This window comes from Rana temporaria, chromosome 11, assembly GCF_905171775.1.
Source record: "Rana temporaria chromosome 11, aRanTem1.1, whole genome shotgun sequence".
NCBI classification, from domain to species: Eukaryota; Metazoa; Chordata; class Amphibia; order Anura; family Ranidae; genus Rana; species Rana temporaria.
The window spans coordinates 143,399,854-143,417,245 of record NC_053499.1 but is presented as its reverse complement, the minus strand read 5'-3'; the positions used below and the strand labels follow the sequence as shown (position 1 = coordinate 143,417,245).

Genomic DNA, 17,392 nt, shown 5'->3' with positions numbered 1-17,392 from the left:
ATGCATCACTTCACAAGGTTACAGCAAAGGAACAGGGGAACAGCCGACGCGTTTCGCACTGAGCTAGTGCTTAATCATGGCTGATTAAGCACTAGCTCAGTGCGAAACGCGTCGGCTCTCTTCGTATCTTATGCATGCTCAGTGCATTGCCAGCACCCACGGTATCCTGAGTCAGTCTACTCTACATAGCGACCCACCTGGAGCGGTGATCCTCCTTTTTTCTCTATTTGCAGTGATCTCTATGGGTCCTCTTGTGTTGGGAGTCATCTTTGGGGACTGGGGTTCCCCTGTGCCAAATGGTGATCTCCGGGGACTCGATCTGGGGGGTAGGGTCCTCTGTGTCTGGGGGTGACCTCTGACAGGGTCATCTTTGGGGAGTCTGGGGTTCCCCTGTGCTAGATGGTGATCTCCGGGGACTCGATCTGGGGGGGGGGTCCTCTGTGTCTGGGGGTGACCTCTGGCGGGGTCATCTTTGGGGAGTCTGGGGTTTTCTGTGCCAGATTGTGATCTCCGGGGGCCTCCTCTGGGGGTCCCTTGTGTCTGACAGTGTTTTTTTTTGGGGGGGGGGGGCTCGTTTGGGAGTCATATTTGGGGTATGTAGGGGCATCCCGTGCATCTGGCGGTAATCTCCAAGGCCTCTGGGGGTTCCCTATGCCTGCTGGTGATTCTGGGGGGTCCCATGTGTCTAGGAATCATATTTGGGGTCTGTAGAGACATCACCCTGTTTCTGGCGATGACCTCGGGGGGGGGGGGTGCCTGGTGGTGATCTGAGGCCCGTGGGGGTTCCCTATGCCTGGTGGTGATTTTTGGGGTCTCCTCTGGGGGTTCCTTGTGCCAGATACTGATCTCCGGGGGCCCTCTCTGGGTGTCCCCTGTGTCTGGCGGTGATCTCCGGGACCTCTGGGAGTCGTCTCTGGGGTTCCCCTGTGTCTGGTGGGTACTCCCTTTGGGGGGGGGTCTATATGCAATGTTGTACTTTGTGTGGTGGGGGAGGGGGTGTAGCAGTTGGATGACCTCTGTCACGGTTGGTAGTCCCGGTTCTTCCCCGGTATCTGTACTCTGACTGATCTTTCTGCTCTCAATGATGAGTTTTCATGTCTCTTCTCTGACAATCACTGGAGACATCCTACCTCTGAGAAGAGCTCTGCGCCCCTGCCCCCGCTATATACCGGAATGTACGGGAATAATCTGATTTATCTATTTCAGGTATCTCGCTCCTCACGTGATTCCACCATCGGCTGAGTGACCCGGAGAAGAATTTGGTGTGAATCCGCTACATGACACACCGCATGTCTTCCGGGAAAAGGTGAGGAGGGACGGGGTGTATGGTTCGGTGTATGTCCCCGTGTCAGGCCTTGTCTGGGGGCCACACCAGCCGCGGGACCCTGACTGGGGATAAGGGGGCTGTGCATAATTGAGGGGGACTTTGGCTGGAAAAACGCAGAGGTCTCTAGGGGTTCCTGGCGGTGATTCTGTGGGGTCCCCTGTGTTTGGGAGTCATATTTGGGGTCTGTAGGGGCATCCCCTGTGTTTGGCAGTAATCTCCAAGTCCTCTGGGGGTTCCCTATGCCTGCCGGTGATTCTGAGGAGTCCCCTGTGTCTAGAAGTCATATTTGGGGTCTGGAAGCCAGAAGGGCATCCCATGTTTCTGGACGATGACCTCGGGGGTGCCTGGTAGTGATCTCTGGGGGGTTCCCTATGCCTGGCGGTTATTTTTGGGGGCCTCTTCTGGGGGTCCCCTGTGTCTGGTAGTTATATTTGGGGTCTGTAGGGGCGTCCTTTTTCTGGGGGTGATCTTCAGGGGCCTCTGGCTGCCCCCTGCATCTGGGAGCCATATGTGGGGTCCCCTTTGTCTGGGAGTCATCTTTGGGGTTCCCCTGTGTCTGGTGGGGGGGGGGGGCTGTATGCTATGTTGTACTTTGTGTGGTGGGGGTGTAGCAGTTGGATGACCTCTGTCACAGTTGGTAGTCCCAGTTCTTCCCCGGTATCTGTACTCTGACTGATCGTTCTGCTCTCAATGATGAGTTTTCATGTCTCTTCTCTGACAATCACTGGAGACATCCTACCTCTGAGAAGAGCTCTACGCCCCCTGCCCCCGCTATATACCGGAAAGTACGGGTGGGAATAATCTGATTTATCTATTTCAGGTATCTCGCTCCTCACGTGACTCCACCAGCGGCTAAGTGACCCGGAGAAGAATTTGGTGTGAATCCCCGTCATCCGCCACAGGAGACACACTGTGTGTGTACTGGGGAAAGGTGAGGAGGGACGGGGTGTATGGTTCGTTTATGTCCCCGGGTCTGGCTTTGCCTGGGGGCCACACTTCTCTCCTTATGGAGGCCTCGCCAGCAGGGTGTCGGGGGGACCCTGACTGTCACAGTTGGTAGTTCCGGTTCCTTCGACCTCTTGGGGTGTCTGGGGAGGGTCTGTATGCTATGTTGTACTTTGTGTGGCGGGGGTGTAGCAGTTAGATGACCTCTGTCACAGTTGGTAGTCCCGGTTCGTCCCCGGTATCTGTACTCTGACTGATCTTTCTGCTCTCAATGATGAGATTTCATGTCTCTTCTCTGACAATCACTGGAGACAACCTACCTCTGAGAAGAGCTCTGCCTCCTCCCTGCCCCTGCTATATACCGGAATGTACGGGCGGGAATAATCTGATTTTATCTGTTTCAGGTATCGCGCTCCTTACGTGATTATTCCAACAGTGGCTGAGTAACCCAGAGAAGAATCTGGTGTGAATCCCCACCATCTGCCACAGGAGACACACCGTGTGTGTACCGATAAAGGTGAGGAGGGATGGGGTGTACGGTGTATGTTCCTGGGTCAGGCCTTGTCTGGGGGCCACACTTTTCTTCTTATGGAGACCGCACCAGTAGGAGGCCCGTGGACCCTGATTGGGGATAAGGGGGGGGCTGTGCATGATATTGTGGGCATAGGGAGCACTGTCCACTGCCAATGAGGAAAAAGGAGGCAGTCCATTATATTGGGGGGGGGGGGGGGGGGAGTCCTGTGACTTTGCCTGGAAAAACTCAGAGGTCCCCTGGGTCTGGCGGTGATGATTTTTTTTTTTTTTACGTTTGGGGGGGGGCCCCCTGTGTCTAGAAGCCATATTGGGGGTTCCCTCATAGAGCAGTGATCACCGGGACCTCTGGTAGTCATCTTTGGGGTCTCTGTGGTTCCGCTGTGTCTGGTGGGTACTCTGTCTCTGGGGGGGGGGGGGGGGTCTGGTCTGTATGCTATGTTGTACTTTGTGTGGTGGGGGAGGGGGGTGTAGCATTTAGATGACCTCTGTCACGATTGGTAGTCCCGGTTCTTCCCCGGCATCTGTACTCTGCTCTTTCTGCTTTCAATGATGAGTTTTCATGTCTCTTCTCTGACAATCAATGGAGACATCCTACCTCTGAGTAGAGCTCCAACCCCCAACAAACCCCCCCCCCCCCCCCCCCCCCCCCCCCCCCCCAGCTATATACCGGAATGTACGGGAATGATCTGATTTATCTATTTCAGGTATTGCACTCCTCGCGTGATTCCACCAGCGGCTGAGTAACCCGGAGAAGAATCTTGTGTGAATCCCCGCCATCCGCCACAGGAGACACGCTGTGTGTGTTCCGGGGGAAAGGTGAGGAGGGACGGGGTGTATGGTTCCCTGTATGTCCCCGGGTCAGGCCTTGTCTGCGAGCCACATTTCTCTCCTTATGGAGACCGCATCAGCAGGAGGCCGGGGGGACCCTGACTTGGGGATAAGATTGGGGGGGGGGGGGGTTCCCTGTGTCTGGCGGTTATTTTATTTTTTTGGGAGATCCCCTGTGTCTGGGAGCCGTCTTTGGGGGCGTCCCCTGTTTCTGATCTTCGTGGGGGTCCCCTTTATCTGGGAGTCATCTTTGGGGTCTCTGGGGTTCCCCTGTGTCTGGTGGGGGGGGGGGTCTGTATGCTATGTTGTACTTTGTGTGGTGGGGGAGGGGGTGTAGCAGTTAGATGACCTCTGTCACAGTTGGTAGTCCCGGTTCTTCCCCAGTATTTGTACTCTGACTGATCTTTCTGCTCTCAATGATGAGTTTTCATGTCTCTTCTCTGACAATCACTGAAGACATACTACCTCTGAGAAGAGCTCCGCCCCCTCGCTATATACAGGAATGTACGGGAATAATCTGATTTGTACAGGAATAATCAGGAATTATCTGATTTATCTATTTCAGGTATCGCGCTCCTCACGTGATTCCACCAGCTGTTGATATTGGTTCTCCGCCGCTATGTTCCTGTACAATATAACGCTGCAGAGGGCCACTGGCATCAGCTTTGCCATCCATGGAAATTTCTCAGGTACCCAACATCAGGCTTCTCACCTTTTGATACTTTGTTCCTCCCCCTCAATACTCCTCTCCATTACCGGTGATGTGTTGATTCTGGACTACTAATAGAGGAGTCTGGAGATAAATCCCCACATGCCAGGATGCAGAGTCTCTTCTTGTATAAATGTTAGCTGTGGACTGATGCTTTTGCTGTATATTGTAAAATGCCAGGACTGTATTCATGCAGACTTTGAATTTACTGACAGGTCCTCTTTAAACTTAAAATTGTTGCCTCCTCCCTGGGCTTGCATTCTAAACTTTTTATTTTTTACTCTATTTCCTTTGATTAGGAACCAAACTACAAGAGATTGTTGTTTCCCGGGGGAAGATTGTGGAGTTACTCCGACCCGATGCCAACACAGGAAAAGTCCACACCTTGCTGACGGTGGAAGTGTTTGGGGTGATTCGCTCTCTCATGGCTTTCCGCCTGACTGGAGGCACGAAGGATTACATTGTGGTGGGCAGTGACTCAGGCCGTATCATCATTCTGGAGTATCACCCCTCCAAGAACATGTTCGAGAAGATCCACCAAGAAACCTTCGGAAAGAGCGGCTGTCGTAGGATCGTCCCCGGGCAGTTCCTGGCTGTGGACCCCAAGGGCCGAGCTGTCATGATCAGTGAGTGTGGGAGGCGATGGCAAATATTGGGAGTGAGGAGGCCAGTGTTGTGACTTCCCAGCAATACAGGAATGGAGCCTGGTGTGCACCCCGGGGCCAGTGTAGTACAGCTTTTGTAAAGGTAGATGATGTATCCTACAGACAAGTACCAGAAGTCCTCTTAAAACTGATGTATGGGAATATTTTTTTTTTTTAAGAACTATACTTGCCTAGCTGGATGCAGCATCTGTCCCCCGCTGGCTCTAAAGCTGAGAACCGTTCGTTTGATTCTCAGAGATCCCTAAGCAGAGAGCTGGTAGCTGTCAACCCCCACCCTCAGCTCACTGGAGCGCTGGGCTGTGGAGGGGGCAGGAGCAGCTGACTCAGGCTCTCGGCTAGCTGAAGAGCTGAGCTGGGTGCAGGTCCAGGCAGGCGACCATATGGTCACGATCCTTACCAAGCCTGGACCAACTCTGTGACTTCAGCCTGCTGTAAACAGGTCACAGGGATGCAGAATTCTCTGCACTCCAGTGATTTAAAGGAGAAATACATCCACATTGAGCTTTGGCTGTACTTCTATCTCCCATTTTTTTTTTTCCTCATGCATTTTTGTCTGAACTCTTAACATAAATCTGGACAAGGCAACCTTCCTTCAGACGTATGTATAGAAACATCTGGCCACCAAGTAGCTACAAGACCATGGCTGTGGCAATTTCTGTTAAACCGATCACTTTTTTTTTACAGCTCAGTGCATATTTTCCCTCTGCCTCTTCTTATGGCAAGTCAAAATTAAGCTCCCACTGCTGCTACCTACAGTGGTTCCTGGGCTAGTCCATTTCTTTGTGGAGCCCAGGACCATGGTAAGTGGCCAGGACATCTTCACTCATAATCTGTCCCTTCATCTCTGTGACAAACTCTGATGCAACATCAGGGGTTGAATAGCAATATCGTGATAGCAGTAAAGTTAAAACAAAAGCACCCCGTCCCCTACAAATACATGTGCACTCGTAGGTCCAGAATGCATGTATAAACAGCGATTGCACCATGTGAGGTATTTCATGGGAGGAGGTTGGTTTGCTGTAGTTGTCCAAGGAACCATATAGGACAGAAGCACAATGACCGTTCAGAGGTGTCTAGCCCATTAAAGGGGAAGGCGCAGTGCGACATATCTTTTCATATAAGTCAATGTTTTCAGATAATGGACTAAAGTTACCGGTGAGGGGAGCACATGGGATTCACAATATTGTATTCATTCACTGGCACTGTGCGCCAATCTTATAAATTGACCCTCACTACAGGGACCAGTGGAGCTTAAAGTTGAACGTCCCCTACTCACTCTTCTTCACGTTTGCCATTTTGGGGGCGGGCTGCGGGACCAATCACAAAGCGTTGCTCGCTCATGCACAGTGGGAGGGCCGGCTTTGAAGCTGCAAGGCTTCGCTGTCGGTTTCTGTTAATTGAAATGCCTGCGCCCAAAGCCAATTGAAGAATTGGCTCGGGTGAGGATAGTGCTGGATCCTGGGACAGGTAAGTGTCCTTATGTTAAAAGTCAGCAGCTACCATATTGTATACCTTTTTTAGGGAACAAACAGAGTATATAAACGATAGTCGCAGGCGGACACAATCATGAACACACGGACATCCTTTATGGATAATTGGCAGGACCCTGAAGCACTGCCAAGCGCCCAGCTTAGGGAATAGCGGGATGGTGGTGGTTTCAGCTTTGCAGTATGTTTCCCCGGGATTGACAGAGTTTAAAAAAATAAAACCTGCAAGGCAATGGCATAATGTGCATTGCATGGTAGCTCATTATAAAATACTCCCCCTTTGGATCGAAGCCCTCCGGTGCTGTAAAGTCACCGCTGAGAGGGCTGACATGTCACCGCCCCCTCGGTTACAGCACAAAGCTCTGAAGGTTTGCCGGTGCATTCACCAGTGATATTCACCCTGCATGCAGCCAGTAACCTCTCCTAAATGATGCACATTTAGATTATTTTCATCTTTCATACAGATAAGTCTGATTAAGGGGACTGTAGATGATGCAGTAGATGATGCTTTGGCAAAGAAGATTGGATTGTTATGGTTCTCTGATGAAATTAGTTTTGATTATAAACCATGCTCACAGTACTTGGTCTGTATCCCGGGTGTTGAATATGTCTTCTGGTTGCTCACAGGTGCCATCGAGAAGCAGAAACTGGTGTACATCCTGAACAGAGATGCAGCTGCCCGTCTGACCATCTCCTCCCCGCTCGAGGCTCATAAGGCGAACACTCTGGTGTACCATGTGGTGGGGGTAGATGTGGGCTTTGAAAATCCCATGTTTGCCTGTCTGGAGATGGACTATGAGGTAAGACATAATGAGATTGAATGTTGGCGCTCAGCATGATGAATTCTCATGTCTCTTCTCTGACTATTCTACTGGAGACAATGTTAAACTGATGAGCCACGATTGACCGGGTTAAGCCTTGCTGCTGTATGTTCTTATGAGCCATGTACAGCAGGGTAATGCTTGGCTGCAGTATGACCTTTTTGTATTCGCATGGCCATGATGCAGTCCGTTTCTTGTTTCTAGGAAGCAGATAATGACCCAACTGGAGAGGCAGCTGCTAACACCCAACAGACACTGACCTTCTATGAGCTGGATCTGGGCCTGAACCACGTAGTGCGCAAATATAGCGAGCCTTTGGAGGAGCATGGCAACTTCCTGATCACAGGTGAGTACATGTTTGGCTCTCTCTGCAATTTGACATCACTAGTGGAGTTCCATTGTTCTTATACATTTTTTATTTTTATTTTTTTTGTACAGTTCCTGGAGGATCAGATGGTCCCAGTGGAGTGCTCATTTGCTCTGAAAACTACATTACCTACAAGAACTTTGGAGACCAGCCAGATATTCGCTGTCCCATCCCAAGAAGGCGGGTGAGTCGCCCTGTACATTGCATTTTAGATTGAGTTGGATGGTGCAGCTTTCGTGATGATTTTTCATGTCTCTTCTCTGAAACTAATGAAGAGGATATAAAGATTCTGATCAGCTGTAGCCAGAACTCATCTTAGGTTGTGCTCAAACCCAGAATTATCGTACGTCCGATGCAATACATCTCTGCCATACACACAATGTTTAAGGACACAAAACATTGGGAAGTGTGGAAAAATACCTCAAATCCAGTGAGCTCCCAACTACCCGTGGTGGCTGGACAACCCTGCCTCTGCTGCACTGAAATCCCAAGTAGTGTTGTCAGCCCTGCCCATTTATTCCATGCTGGACTATGGAAATTTTTTACTTTGATAACAAATGGGGGACATGTTCTGTAGTCCAGCAGGGGATATCTCAATCAGGGCTGTCAGCGCTCCTTGAGATTTTAATACTGCGCATTTTTTAGATCACTAGAAGTTCGGAGCCGACTGCATTTTTGACTGATCCGCAGATATTTTTATATCCTTTTAATCATGATTAAACTGTATTGGCTCATTCACCAGTAGGACCACTATGGAACTCCATCATAGCCACCGCACCATGTAGGTTGGCCCTCCTTCGCCTGGGACTACAGATAAATGTCAAGTCCCTCTGTGCGCATACCTGCACAGGCGCAACAGTGTAATCTCCCCACCAGTCCTACTACCTAACTTTGACAGTTGGAACACAGAAGTGTGCAAATCACAGAATTTGAGCACAAGTACTCACGGGGCATGTAGTCTTCCCGTTGGGGAGAGATTTTGTGTATGCTCCCTGTGTTGGTGTCACTGATTCCCACAAAGTGTCAGAGTGTGTGTGCAAAATAAGTAACGCAGTGCCGTATCGCAAAAAATGGCCTGGTCATGAACTGGGGTTAATCTTACAGAGGGCAAGTGGTTAAAGGGACAGGTGCATGTAATGCCGAGATGTACAGAATGTTTTGTGTTCATAGATTTTAATGTGAATCTAGATTGACTGTTTGTTCTTTTTTAATTAGAATGATTTAGACGATCCAGAGCGGGGAATGATCTTTGTCTGCTCCGCTACACACAAAACCAAATCCATGTTTTTCTTCCTGGCTCAGACAGAGCAGGGCGACATCTTTAAAATCACACTGGAGACTGATGAAGACATGGTAAGGAGTTGCATTCTAGGATTGGTATTTGTACTGCTGTGTTTGGTTTTTGTTCTCTTTCTCATTGTCTTGTTTGTGCTTCTTCAGGTCACAGAAATCCGTCTGAAATACTTTGATACCGTTCCAGTGGCTTCGGCAATGTGTGTTTTAAAGACCGGTTTTCTCTTTGTAGCTTCAGAATTCGGGAACCAGTAAGTAATTTATTGGCACCTTACCATTTATGAATGGGGTGTGAAGCTTCAAGATTATATGTTACTGTGTGTGTCATATTTTCAGACAGCTTCTATGAATTGGAATTTCTTGGTGCAAAAATAAAAAAAACCTGAGATCTTTTACTTGAACCATTAGCTTTCCAAGCCAATTCTGTCATACATTTACAAATCTGGTTTGGGTTTATTTTTTTTTGTTCACAAGAAAATAACTTGGAACCTCCAAACCTTATATTTTGTTTAAGCAGAAGCACTAGAGAATAAAATGTTGGGTGTTGCAATTTTTTTAATGTCACATGGTATTTGCACAGCAGTTTTTCAAATGCAAATTTTTTTGGATTTTTTTTTTTTTTTTAAGAGAACGCCATACCCAATATTTGGTAAAAGATGACATTACACTGAGTAAATCGATACCAAACATGTTACGCTTTTAACCACTTGACCTCCAGAAGATTCCCCAACCACTGTATGCAAAGTCCTGGATCTATACAACAATAGGTTAATAGGGAAACTTAAATTGGAAGAAAGTGACGGCGAGAGGGGGGAAAAAAAATCGTATTTAATACAGCTATTAAAATCTGAAAATAATAATGTGTATGCAGACAGATATTTTTAATAGTACATCTACTCCTTAGTTATCTCTACCAGATTGCCCATCTGGGTGACGATGATGAGGAACCGGAGTTCTCCTCAGCGATGCCCTTAGAAGAGGGAGACACCTTTTTCTTCCAGCCCCGACCCCTGAAGAACCTGGTGCTGGTAGATGAGCAGGACAGTCTCTCTCCCATCATGACATGCCAGGTAGGTGGCTGTAGATGTGGCATACACACCGAGCAGTAATAATGTAACCAAGCTTCCCGCTGACTCTGATATCATGTCTTTAATTTGTAGATTGCTGACTTGGCCAATGAAGACACTCCTCAGCTGTACGTGGCCTGTGGCCGAGGTCCCCGCTCTTCTCTCAGGGTCTTGAGACACGGTCTTGAGGTGAGCATTGGGTAGCTGTGATGCCATTAGTGTCCATGGAGAGGAATTTGCACCCCGATCTGTGCCATTGTCCTTTTTGGGGGAGGGAGCATGCTTCTCTCTAATAACAATTTTTTTTATTTTTAGGTGTCTGAAATGGCCGTCTCAGAGCTGCCCGGTAACCCCAATGCTGTGTGGACAGTTAGACGACACATTGAAGGTATGTTTGGTGAAGCTTGGTGGGTCAACGGGGGGAAAGAGGGGCCTTCATAAGACTTATTTTCAAGTAAACCAGTAGCTAGTCTTGAACAAATCTAAAGTATTTGTAATCTTTATTGGTCCTGTTCAATTAATTTTGGTTTATACTAATTACATGTGAGATCGAATTACACCTGGCACATATTGTATTGCTTTTGGTTTCTGTACAGTGTCACATTCAGTGTTGTGTGATGGGTGCTCTTCAGTACAGAAATGTCTGATATTGACTCCAAGGATTCAGTATAACTTTCAGTGGGGCCCCTCCACAGGAAACCGTCAACTGCACATTAGGAGGATTTATCTAATTGCCTGATCTCCCACTCCCCCCAGCAGTTAGCGCTCATCTCTTCTCTGTGCTCCGGGTTGTGGGCAGTCCCTCTCCATCCTTCCCTACATTGTAGGACTGCCGGCTGGACCACCAAAGCGAAGAGGCTGAGGGGGGAGTGGATGCACAGATGGAGGCATAAGGCCACATTTACACTTGTATGAGTCGCACTGGCTGCGACGTGGATACGAGTTTGACACGTGATAATGCACAACTGTTGCATTGTATAACTATCAGGTATGACTTTCCTGTAACTTTTGATGGTTAACGTTGAAGTCTGTGGCCCTCACTTTGCATGAAGGTCAAACCATAGTGCTGCGTGAACTACTTTTAAGTCACTGCATCTTTAAGTTGCACACATATATGGATGGTTATAATTGGAAAACATGGAACGACTTGTCATGCAACTTTGATGTCCAAAGTTGCATGACAAATCACAAGTGTGATTGGAGCTTAAATTATTATAGCTTATTTCTCTAATCCTGGACTTCACAAGCATGTAACCCTTGCAGTGCAGAGAGGATCCCACTGCAAGGGTAATAAAAAAAAAAAGTATATGTATGTATATGTATGTGTGTGTGTGTGTGTGTGTGTGTATATATTTTAATTATATATGTGTGTTCTACTTTAAAGCTGAACTTTAAAATATATCTCTATCATATATATATATATATATATATATATATATATATATATATATATATATATATATAATATAAAATTCAAGTAGAACTAAACGCATCGATTTAACAGTTTCTTGAAACTGTTGCTTCGAAGGCATGCTGTGAATTATATCTGTCACAACTCCTTGTGCTCTCAACCAAACTGTCAAGCCATTAAATCACTGGTGTCATGACTGATCACATGTGCAGCACCTTGAGATGGCAGCTTGGCCTCTGTTTGATCTGCAGTTGTCATAGTGCTGCACATGTGATCAGTTATGACACCAGTCATTTGATGGGCTCAGTAATTGCTCCTTTTATGTGCGTAACTCTTCATGCTAGCAATGATAACTAAGACTTGTTTCAGAAATATAATTCCCACAACCATAAATAGAATCCCATGTCACAGCGAAGCAATTGAACGCTGTCTGTGCGGAGTTTGTAGAGTAATCTTCGAGCCATTTCACCTTTTTGATTGATAAAATCCAATGTATTGTACACCTAGTGAGATTACATTTTGGAAAGTTAGAGTTCCCTGTGTATTTGGCCTTTTTATTTTTGTAAGATGTCTGTCAGTGGTCAGCATATATCGGTGTATGTCCATCCAAAACCTTTGATCGTTTAGAATTGGCTATGGAAAATTAAAAGCAATGTCGGATTCCCTCTGTTATTTGCAGGTCTGTGGAGTCGGTAGATAAATGTTTCGACTTCTAAATGTTCCGACAATCTAAATTTAGTCGGAGTTGGGGTCGGTGCATTGTTTGCTGACTCCGACTCCAGGTACCCAAAATTTCCTCCGACTCCACAGCCCTGGTTATTTGGAGCTCTGTTAGCTTTCACCTCACTTACCCTCCTGGTGTCAAAGATGACACCAGACAGGAAATGAAGGGAAATCTGAAGCAGATACACAGACAGGAATAAATTTTCTGTTGAATGTTTCTCCTCACTTCCTGTCTGGAAAAAGTGTTACTGGGACAGGAAATGAGGGGAAACCTTTTAACCGTCTCAGATAGCAATAATATCTGACAGGTTTAAGGGCTCTTTCACACTATATGTGCCTGAAAACTGATGGGAAAATCGCACAGATTTCACTTGCAGGGACATGAGTTTACATCAGTTTTCATGTGTGTTTTTTTAGTTCATTTTTATGCATGTTGACATCAGTTTTTATGTGCGCATGTTGTGATGTGAACAGGGCACATGAACCATTTTCCTTCAGCACTTGCAGAAGGCATGCAGAAAAACTGACGTCTCCGCACCAAGGCGTGAAGAAAGCTTCAAGCCCCCGTACACATGACCGGGTTTCCCGACGGGAAAACTGCAAGGAGAGCTTTTGGCCGGGAATCTCAGCCGTGTGTATGCTCCTCCGCAGTTTTTCCGACAGGAAAACTGCTGGGCGAAAAAAAAGAAAACCTGCTCTTTTTCCCACCGTGATTGCCGGCTGACTTTTTCCCGCCGGAAAACCCAGCCGTGTGTACAAGAAAACCAGCAGTTTTTCCGTCGGAAACATTCCAATGGAACATGCACACGGCCGGGATTCCTGGCCAAAAGCTCTCATCTGAGTTTTCCTGTCGGAAAACCCGCTTGTGTGTACGGGAGAGCATGTTCTCCTTCTTTTTTTTTTTTTTTTTTTTTTCCCCCCCCAGTCGGGAATCCTGACCGTGTGTACAAGGCATCGGGTTTTCCCAATCCATTCAAAACTAAAATGTTTGGCTAGACACTGTAAAGAAAATATGTATTGAGTGAATATGAACACTGCCATTGATTACCAATCTTCATTAAAGTATGTTCCCTGAACTTTATGCTAATCCAGAGGTTTTAGTACTTTCAGGCACTGACCTAAAAGTATTCACATCAGGCGTTCTGCATGCCTGTTTGTAAGGCCGGGTTCACACTATTGCGAATTGGATGCAGTATCCCTGCATCCAATTCACAATAGCAGGAGAATGTGAATGGCTCTATGGAGCCGGTTCACATATCTCCGATGTGGCTCCGGTGTGAATTTGCACGGGAGCCCTGTGCGTCTTTTTGATCTGTTTCAGGTTCGAATACGGCCCAATATTGGGGCTATAATCGGACCTGAAATGGTGAACGGGAACGCACAGGAGACCCCTGCTGGGAGCCGCATCGGCATCCAGTGTGAACCGAGCTGGAGATGGCCAATTGGCAATCCTAGAAATATATTCACAATGGCATCATTCATATTTCTCCTAGTTCAGGTCTCTTTTTAAGAAGGATTTCCAGCAAGATCTGATCTGTGATTGGAGAGAGGGGAGCATGGGATGCCTTTTCATCCTTCAGACATGTGTTTGGGGGTACAGGGGGCAGATATTCGTGCATTGAGGGTACAGAGGAGCGGATGTGTGTGCATTGTGGGGAATGTGTACCTGGATGTATCGGGCATACATGTGTATATCTGAGGTACAAAGGGCATTGACATTGCACGCTTTCCTTCCCAGTTCACAGATCAGGACTCGCTGACCACATAACACTGTTGGGTGAAGTTGCTGGTTACTTCCTAAGCTCTGTGTTGTGTCTGGAGCAGGAAGATGTAACATCTTGTGATTTGTTGTCCTCATCTTCTTCAGCACATACTAACTCTGGCTGGTACTTGGTGATGACACCCTCCCAATACCAAGCCTTTCTGTTTCTTCCACAGGTGTGTGCTGGTGGAGGAGGTGATGGTATAACCCCCCTCCACACATACAGGTGTGTATAGATCTCTTCTCATGTTGCTTGTTACCAGGCTTTGCCGTGTTTTTGGATGCCCAGTGTAATGGCTGCTGAAGCTCTGAAGAGAGGCTGGGCTTGTAAAACAAGAGTTATTGCCGGTTAACTCATTTTCCAGGACTGCTTACAGAGATGGGCTCCACCCACCTAGCACAGGAAACGCATGATTCACATTATAAAAGACAGCCCACAGGCAGTAGCCCCTCGGTAATAATAAATAACCGAAGGCACAGATAAAACAATAAAAAAACTCCTATTAGTGCAACCAGCTTGGAATTACATCATTAGACTTATAAAAACAAGGGAGGGAATTGACGCCATTCTTGGAAAAATTAGTTAACGGGTAATAACTCTCGCGTTTTCCCAAGTCCTCTTCCAGGACTGCTTACAGAGAGGGGGAAAAAAAACAGAACTACCTGATCTGGGTGGGACCACAGATTTAAAGCGGGGGTTCGCCCAAAAAAAAAATTTTTAACATTACATTCAGCCGAGTTGTTATAATGACAATCGGCTTTTTTTTTAATATTATCCCCGTACATACCGTATTTTCACCGCCGCTTCCGGGTATGTCTTCTGCGGGACTGGGCGTTCCTAATTGATTGACAGGCTTCCGACCATCACGAGTTGGCGAAAGAAGCCGAACGTCGGTGCGGCTCTATACGGCGCCTGCGGCTTCTTTCGGCAACTCGTGACGCGCAATATGCGACGGTCGGAAGCCTGTCAATCAATTAGGAACGCCCAGTCCCGCAGAAGACATACCCGGAAGCGGCGGTGAAAATACGGTATGTACGGGGATAAAATTTAAAAAAACAGCCGATTGTCATTCTGACAACTCGGCTGAATGTAATGTTAAACATTTAGTTTTTTGGGTGAACCTCCGCTTTAAGCACCTTCCTCCTGACAGCCTGTTTCTGGTTAGAGAACAGACCCGATCGGTAATGTTTATGAAGGTTTGGAAGCCGGACCCCGGACTAAGCTGGTTACACTAATGGGAGTTTTCTCTTCCGTTCATGGACGGACACAGCAGCATTGACCTTAGGGTTATATATCCTAGGCATAAAAAAACGGCACTTTAAGTGTTAAAACACTTCTCTCAGTACAGCACCTCCCAGGGGGCGGGTCCCCTGGGTACATCCCACTCTCTGCATCATGCAGCCCCAGTTTTTTTTCTGCCTAGCGTTAGGAGAAGACATTTATCTGTGCCTCTGGTTATTTATGAATACTGAGGGGCTACTGCCTGTGGGCTGTCTTTTTTATAATGTGGATTGTGTGTTTCCTATGCTAGGTGGGAGGAGCCTATCTCTCTGTAAGCCGTCCTGGAAGATGACTTGGAGAAAACTATCCTTCCAGATGCTTCAGTCTGCTGACAAATTCCTAAATGGCTCCATACTTCACATACCACACAATACATTGAAATGAACAGCCAATGTTATAAATGTGAAGAGATTAGAGGCCTTTTCAGTCATTGCTGATCTTATCAGAGAAGATGCTGTACAGCCCACACTATGTGTTCTCTGATAATTATAACGTGGCACCCTTTTTGATACTTTGGAGGTCCTGCCAGGTTCCATATTTACTTATTCCATCTTATATACATACATCATCGTGTACCATATACTTGTTCGGCAGAATCTCTGGGTGTTGCATTGTGGGGCATTCCAGGTAACACAGGCATTGCCTTTTTATCAGAAAACTGACTGGTCTTCTATATTTTTTAAGTACTGATTAAAAATTTAAACCTTTGCCAGTCAAGGTGCAGTTTTTCTGTTTGACCCAGATATGTTGTATAATGCATAATAACTGATACAGCAATGCATGTGACCAGTGTATGGCTCTTCTAAAGTCGGTCTAATTTGGGTTATTCTTGCACTCCTTTTTACAGATGAGTACGATGCGTACATCATAGTGTCCTTCGTGAACGCCACCCTGGTACTCTCTATCGGTGAGACTGTAGAGGAAGTGACAGACTCTGGATTTCTTGGGACAACCCCAACTCTGTCTTGCTCTCTGCTAGGAGAAGATGCCCTAGTGCAGGTGAGATCCTCGAGGTGATGGAGGATTGGCTGGTGAACACATGATGATCCTTTTTCTTGGCTGTGGGTGGGGGGTGTATCTATGTTCACTTTGCCAAAGAGTGCCAGCCTAAGCAGGACTTCAGTGGTTTTTTTTTTGCCGACCTGTTTAAAAATTCAGCTTAAACGAGATCTCTAGTTTTCTGAAACTGTAGAAGACCAAAATGCAGCTGGTGTCTTAAATAATAATAAAGTTCATTTTTTTATAACGCCTTTGAGAAGCTACTTCACCGCTGCTAATGTGTTCCTAAGAAGCTGCTGGCAGGACCTTTTCTGATGCCCTGCCAGCGCACAGCTCCAGTGTGAAAGCCACTGGAGTGAGGAGCAGCTATTTAAGGGCAGATTGCAGGCGCTATTTTAACGCTATAGTGCTGCAAAACACCCTCAGTGTGAAAGTGATACTAAAGGTTCCCTTTTAAAATTAAAATAACAAACCTGTCATACTTCCACTGTGCAGCTCGTTTTGCACAGAGTGGCCCCAAACATCCTCTTCTGGGGTCCCTCGGCGACTTGGATAACCCACTGTGGGAAGCTCTCTCTCCCGAGGGGGGGTTACCTTGCGGGTGTGCTCCTGAGTCATACACTCCATAGACACTGAGTGTATGACTCGGCCCCGGTGCCCATGTCATTGGATTTGATTGACAGCAGCGGAAGCCAATGGCTGCTATCGATCGATGCATTAAGGTGAAAAAACACAAACCTTTACAGCCCCCTTTTAAGGTGTGTGTGTGTGTGTGTGTGTGTGTGTGTGTGTGTCCTACCTAAAGCACACATCTGTACTTTGTGTTCCAAAAAAAAAAAAAAAAAAAGTGCTTTTTGATTCCTGTCCCTAATGTAAATGGCTCTTGGTGAATGTGATCTGCAGCATCTGTGTGTTTTATTTCAGGTGTATCCTGATGGAATCCGTCATATTCGTGCAGACAAGAGAGTCAATGAGTGGAAGACTCCAGGGAAAAAGATCATTGTGAAGTGTGCGGTCAACCAGCGTCAGGTGGTGATCGCTCTGACTGGAGGGGAGCTCGTCTACTTTGAGATGGACCCTGTATGTACACCATTCTTGTATAAACCGTATTACCTGCTTCTGAGACCCCCTCCCCAATCCCCAACCTTCACTTTACTCCAACCATATTACCT

At 47.0% G+C, this 17,392-nt stretch overlaps 1 protein-coding gene across 4 annotated transcripts in view; it reads left to right on the top strand.

Moving 5' to 3' along the window:
* SF3B3 (splicing factor 3b subunit 3) overlaps positions 1-17,392 on the top strand; it is a 35,313-nt gene that overhangs the window by 2,758 nt on the left and 15,163 nt on the right. For 2 of the 4 annotated variants that reach the window (XM_040329319.1, XM_040329318.1), the window contains exons 2-17: positions 1,207-1,306; positions 2,148-2,258; positions 2,677-2,789; positions 3,511-3,622; positions 4,200-4,323; positions 4,643-4,969; positions 7,123-7,295; positions 7,521-7,662; positions 7,755-7,867; positions 8,899-9,036; positions 9,124-9,227; positions 9,881-10,046; positions 10,137-10,232; positions 10,359-10,431; positions 16,069-16,220; positions 17,145-17,300. In XM_040329319.1, the coding sequence (XP_040185253.1) occupies positions 4,254-4,323; positions 4,643-4,969; positions 7,123-7,295; positions 7,521-7,662; positions 7,755-7,867; positions 8,899-9,036; positions 9,124-9,227; positions 9,881-10,046; positions 10,137-10,232; positions 10,359-10,431; positions 16,069-16,220; positions 17,145-17,300 (1,710 nt within the window). In that variant the 5' untranslated portion in view covers positions 1,207-1,306; positions 2,148-2,258; positions 2,677-2,789; positions 3,511-3,622; positions 4,200-4,253. The remainder of the gene's footprint in view (positions 1-1,206; positions 1,307-2,147; positions 2,259-2,676; positions 2,790-3,510; positions 3,623-4,199; positions 4,324-4,642; positions 4,970-7,122; positions 7,296-7,520; positions 7,663-7,754; positions 7,868-8,898; positions 9,037-9,123; positions 9,228-9,880; positions 10,047-10,136; positions 10,233-10,358; positions 10,432-16,068; positions 16,221-17,144; positions 17,301-17,392) is intronic. The other 2 variants (XM_040329321.1, XM_040329320.1) reach the window with 2 other exon arrangements.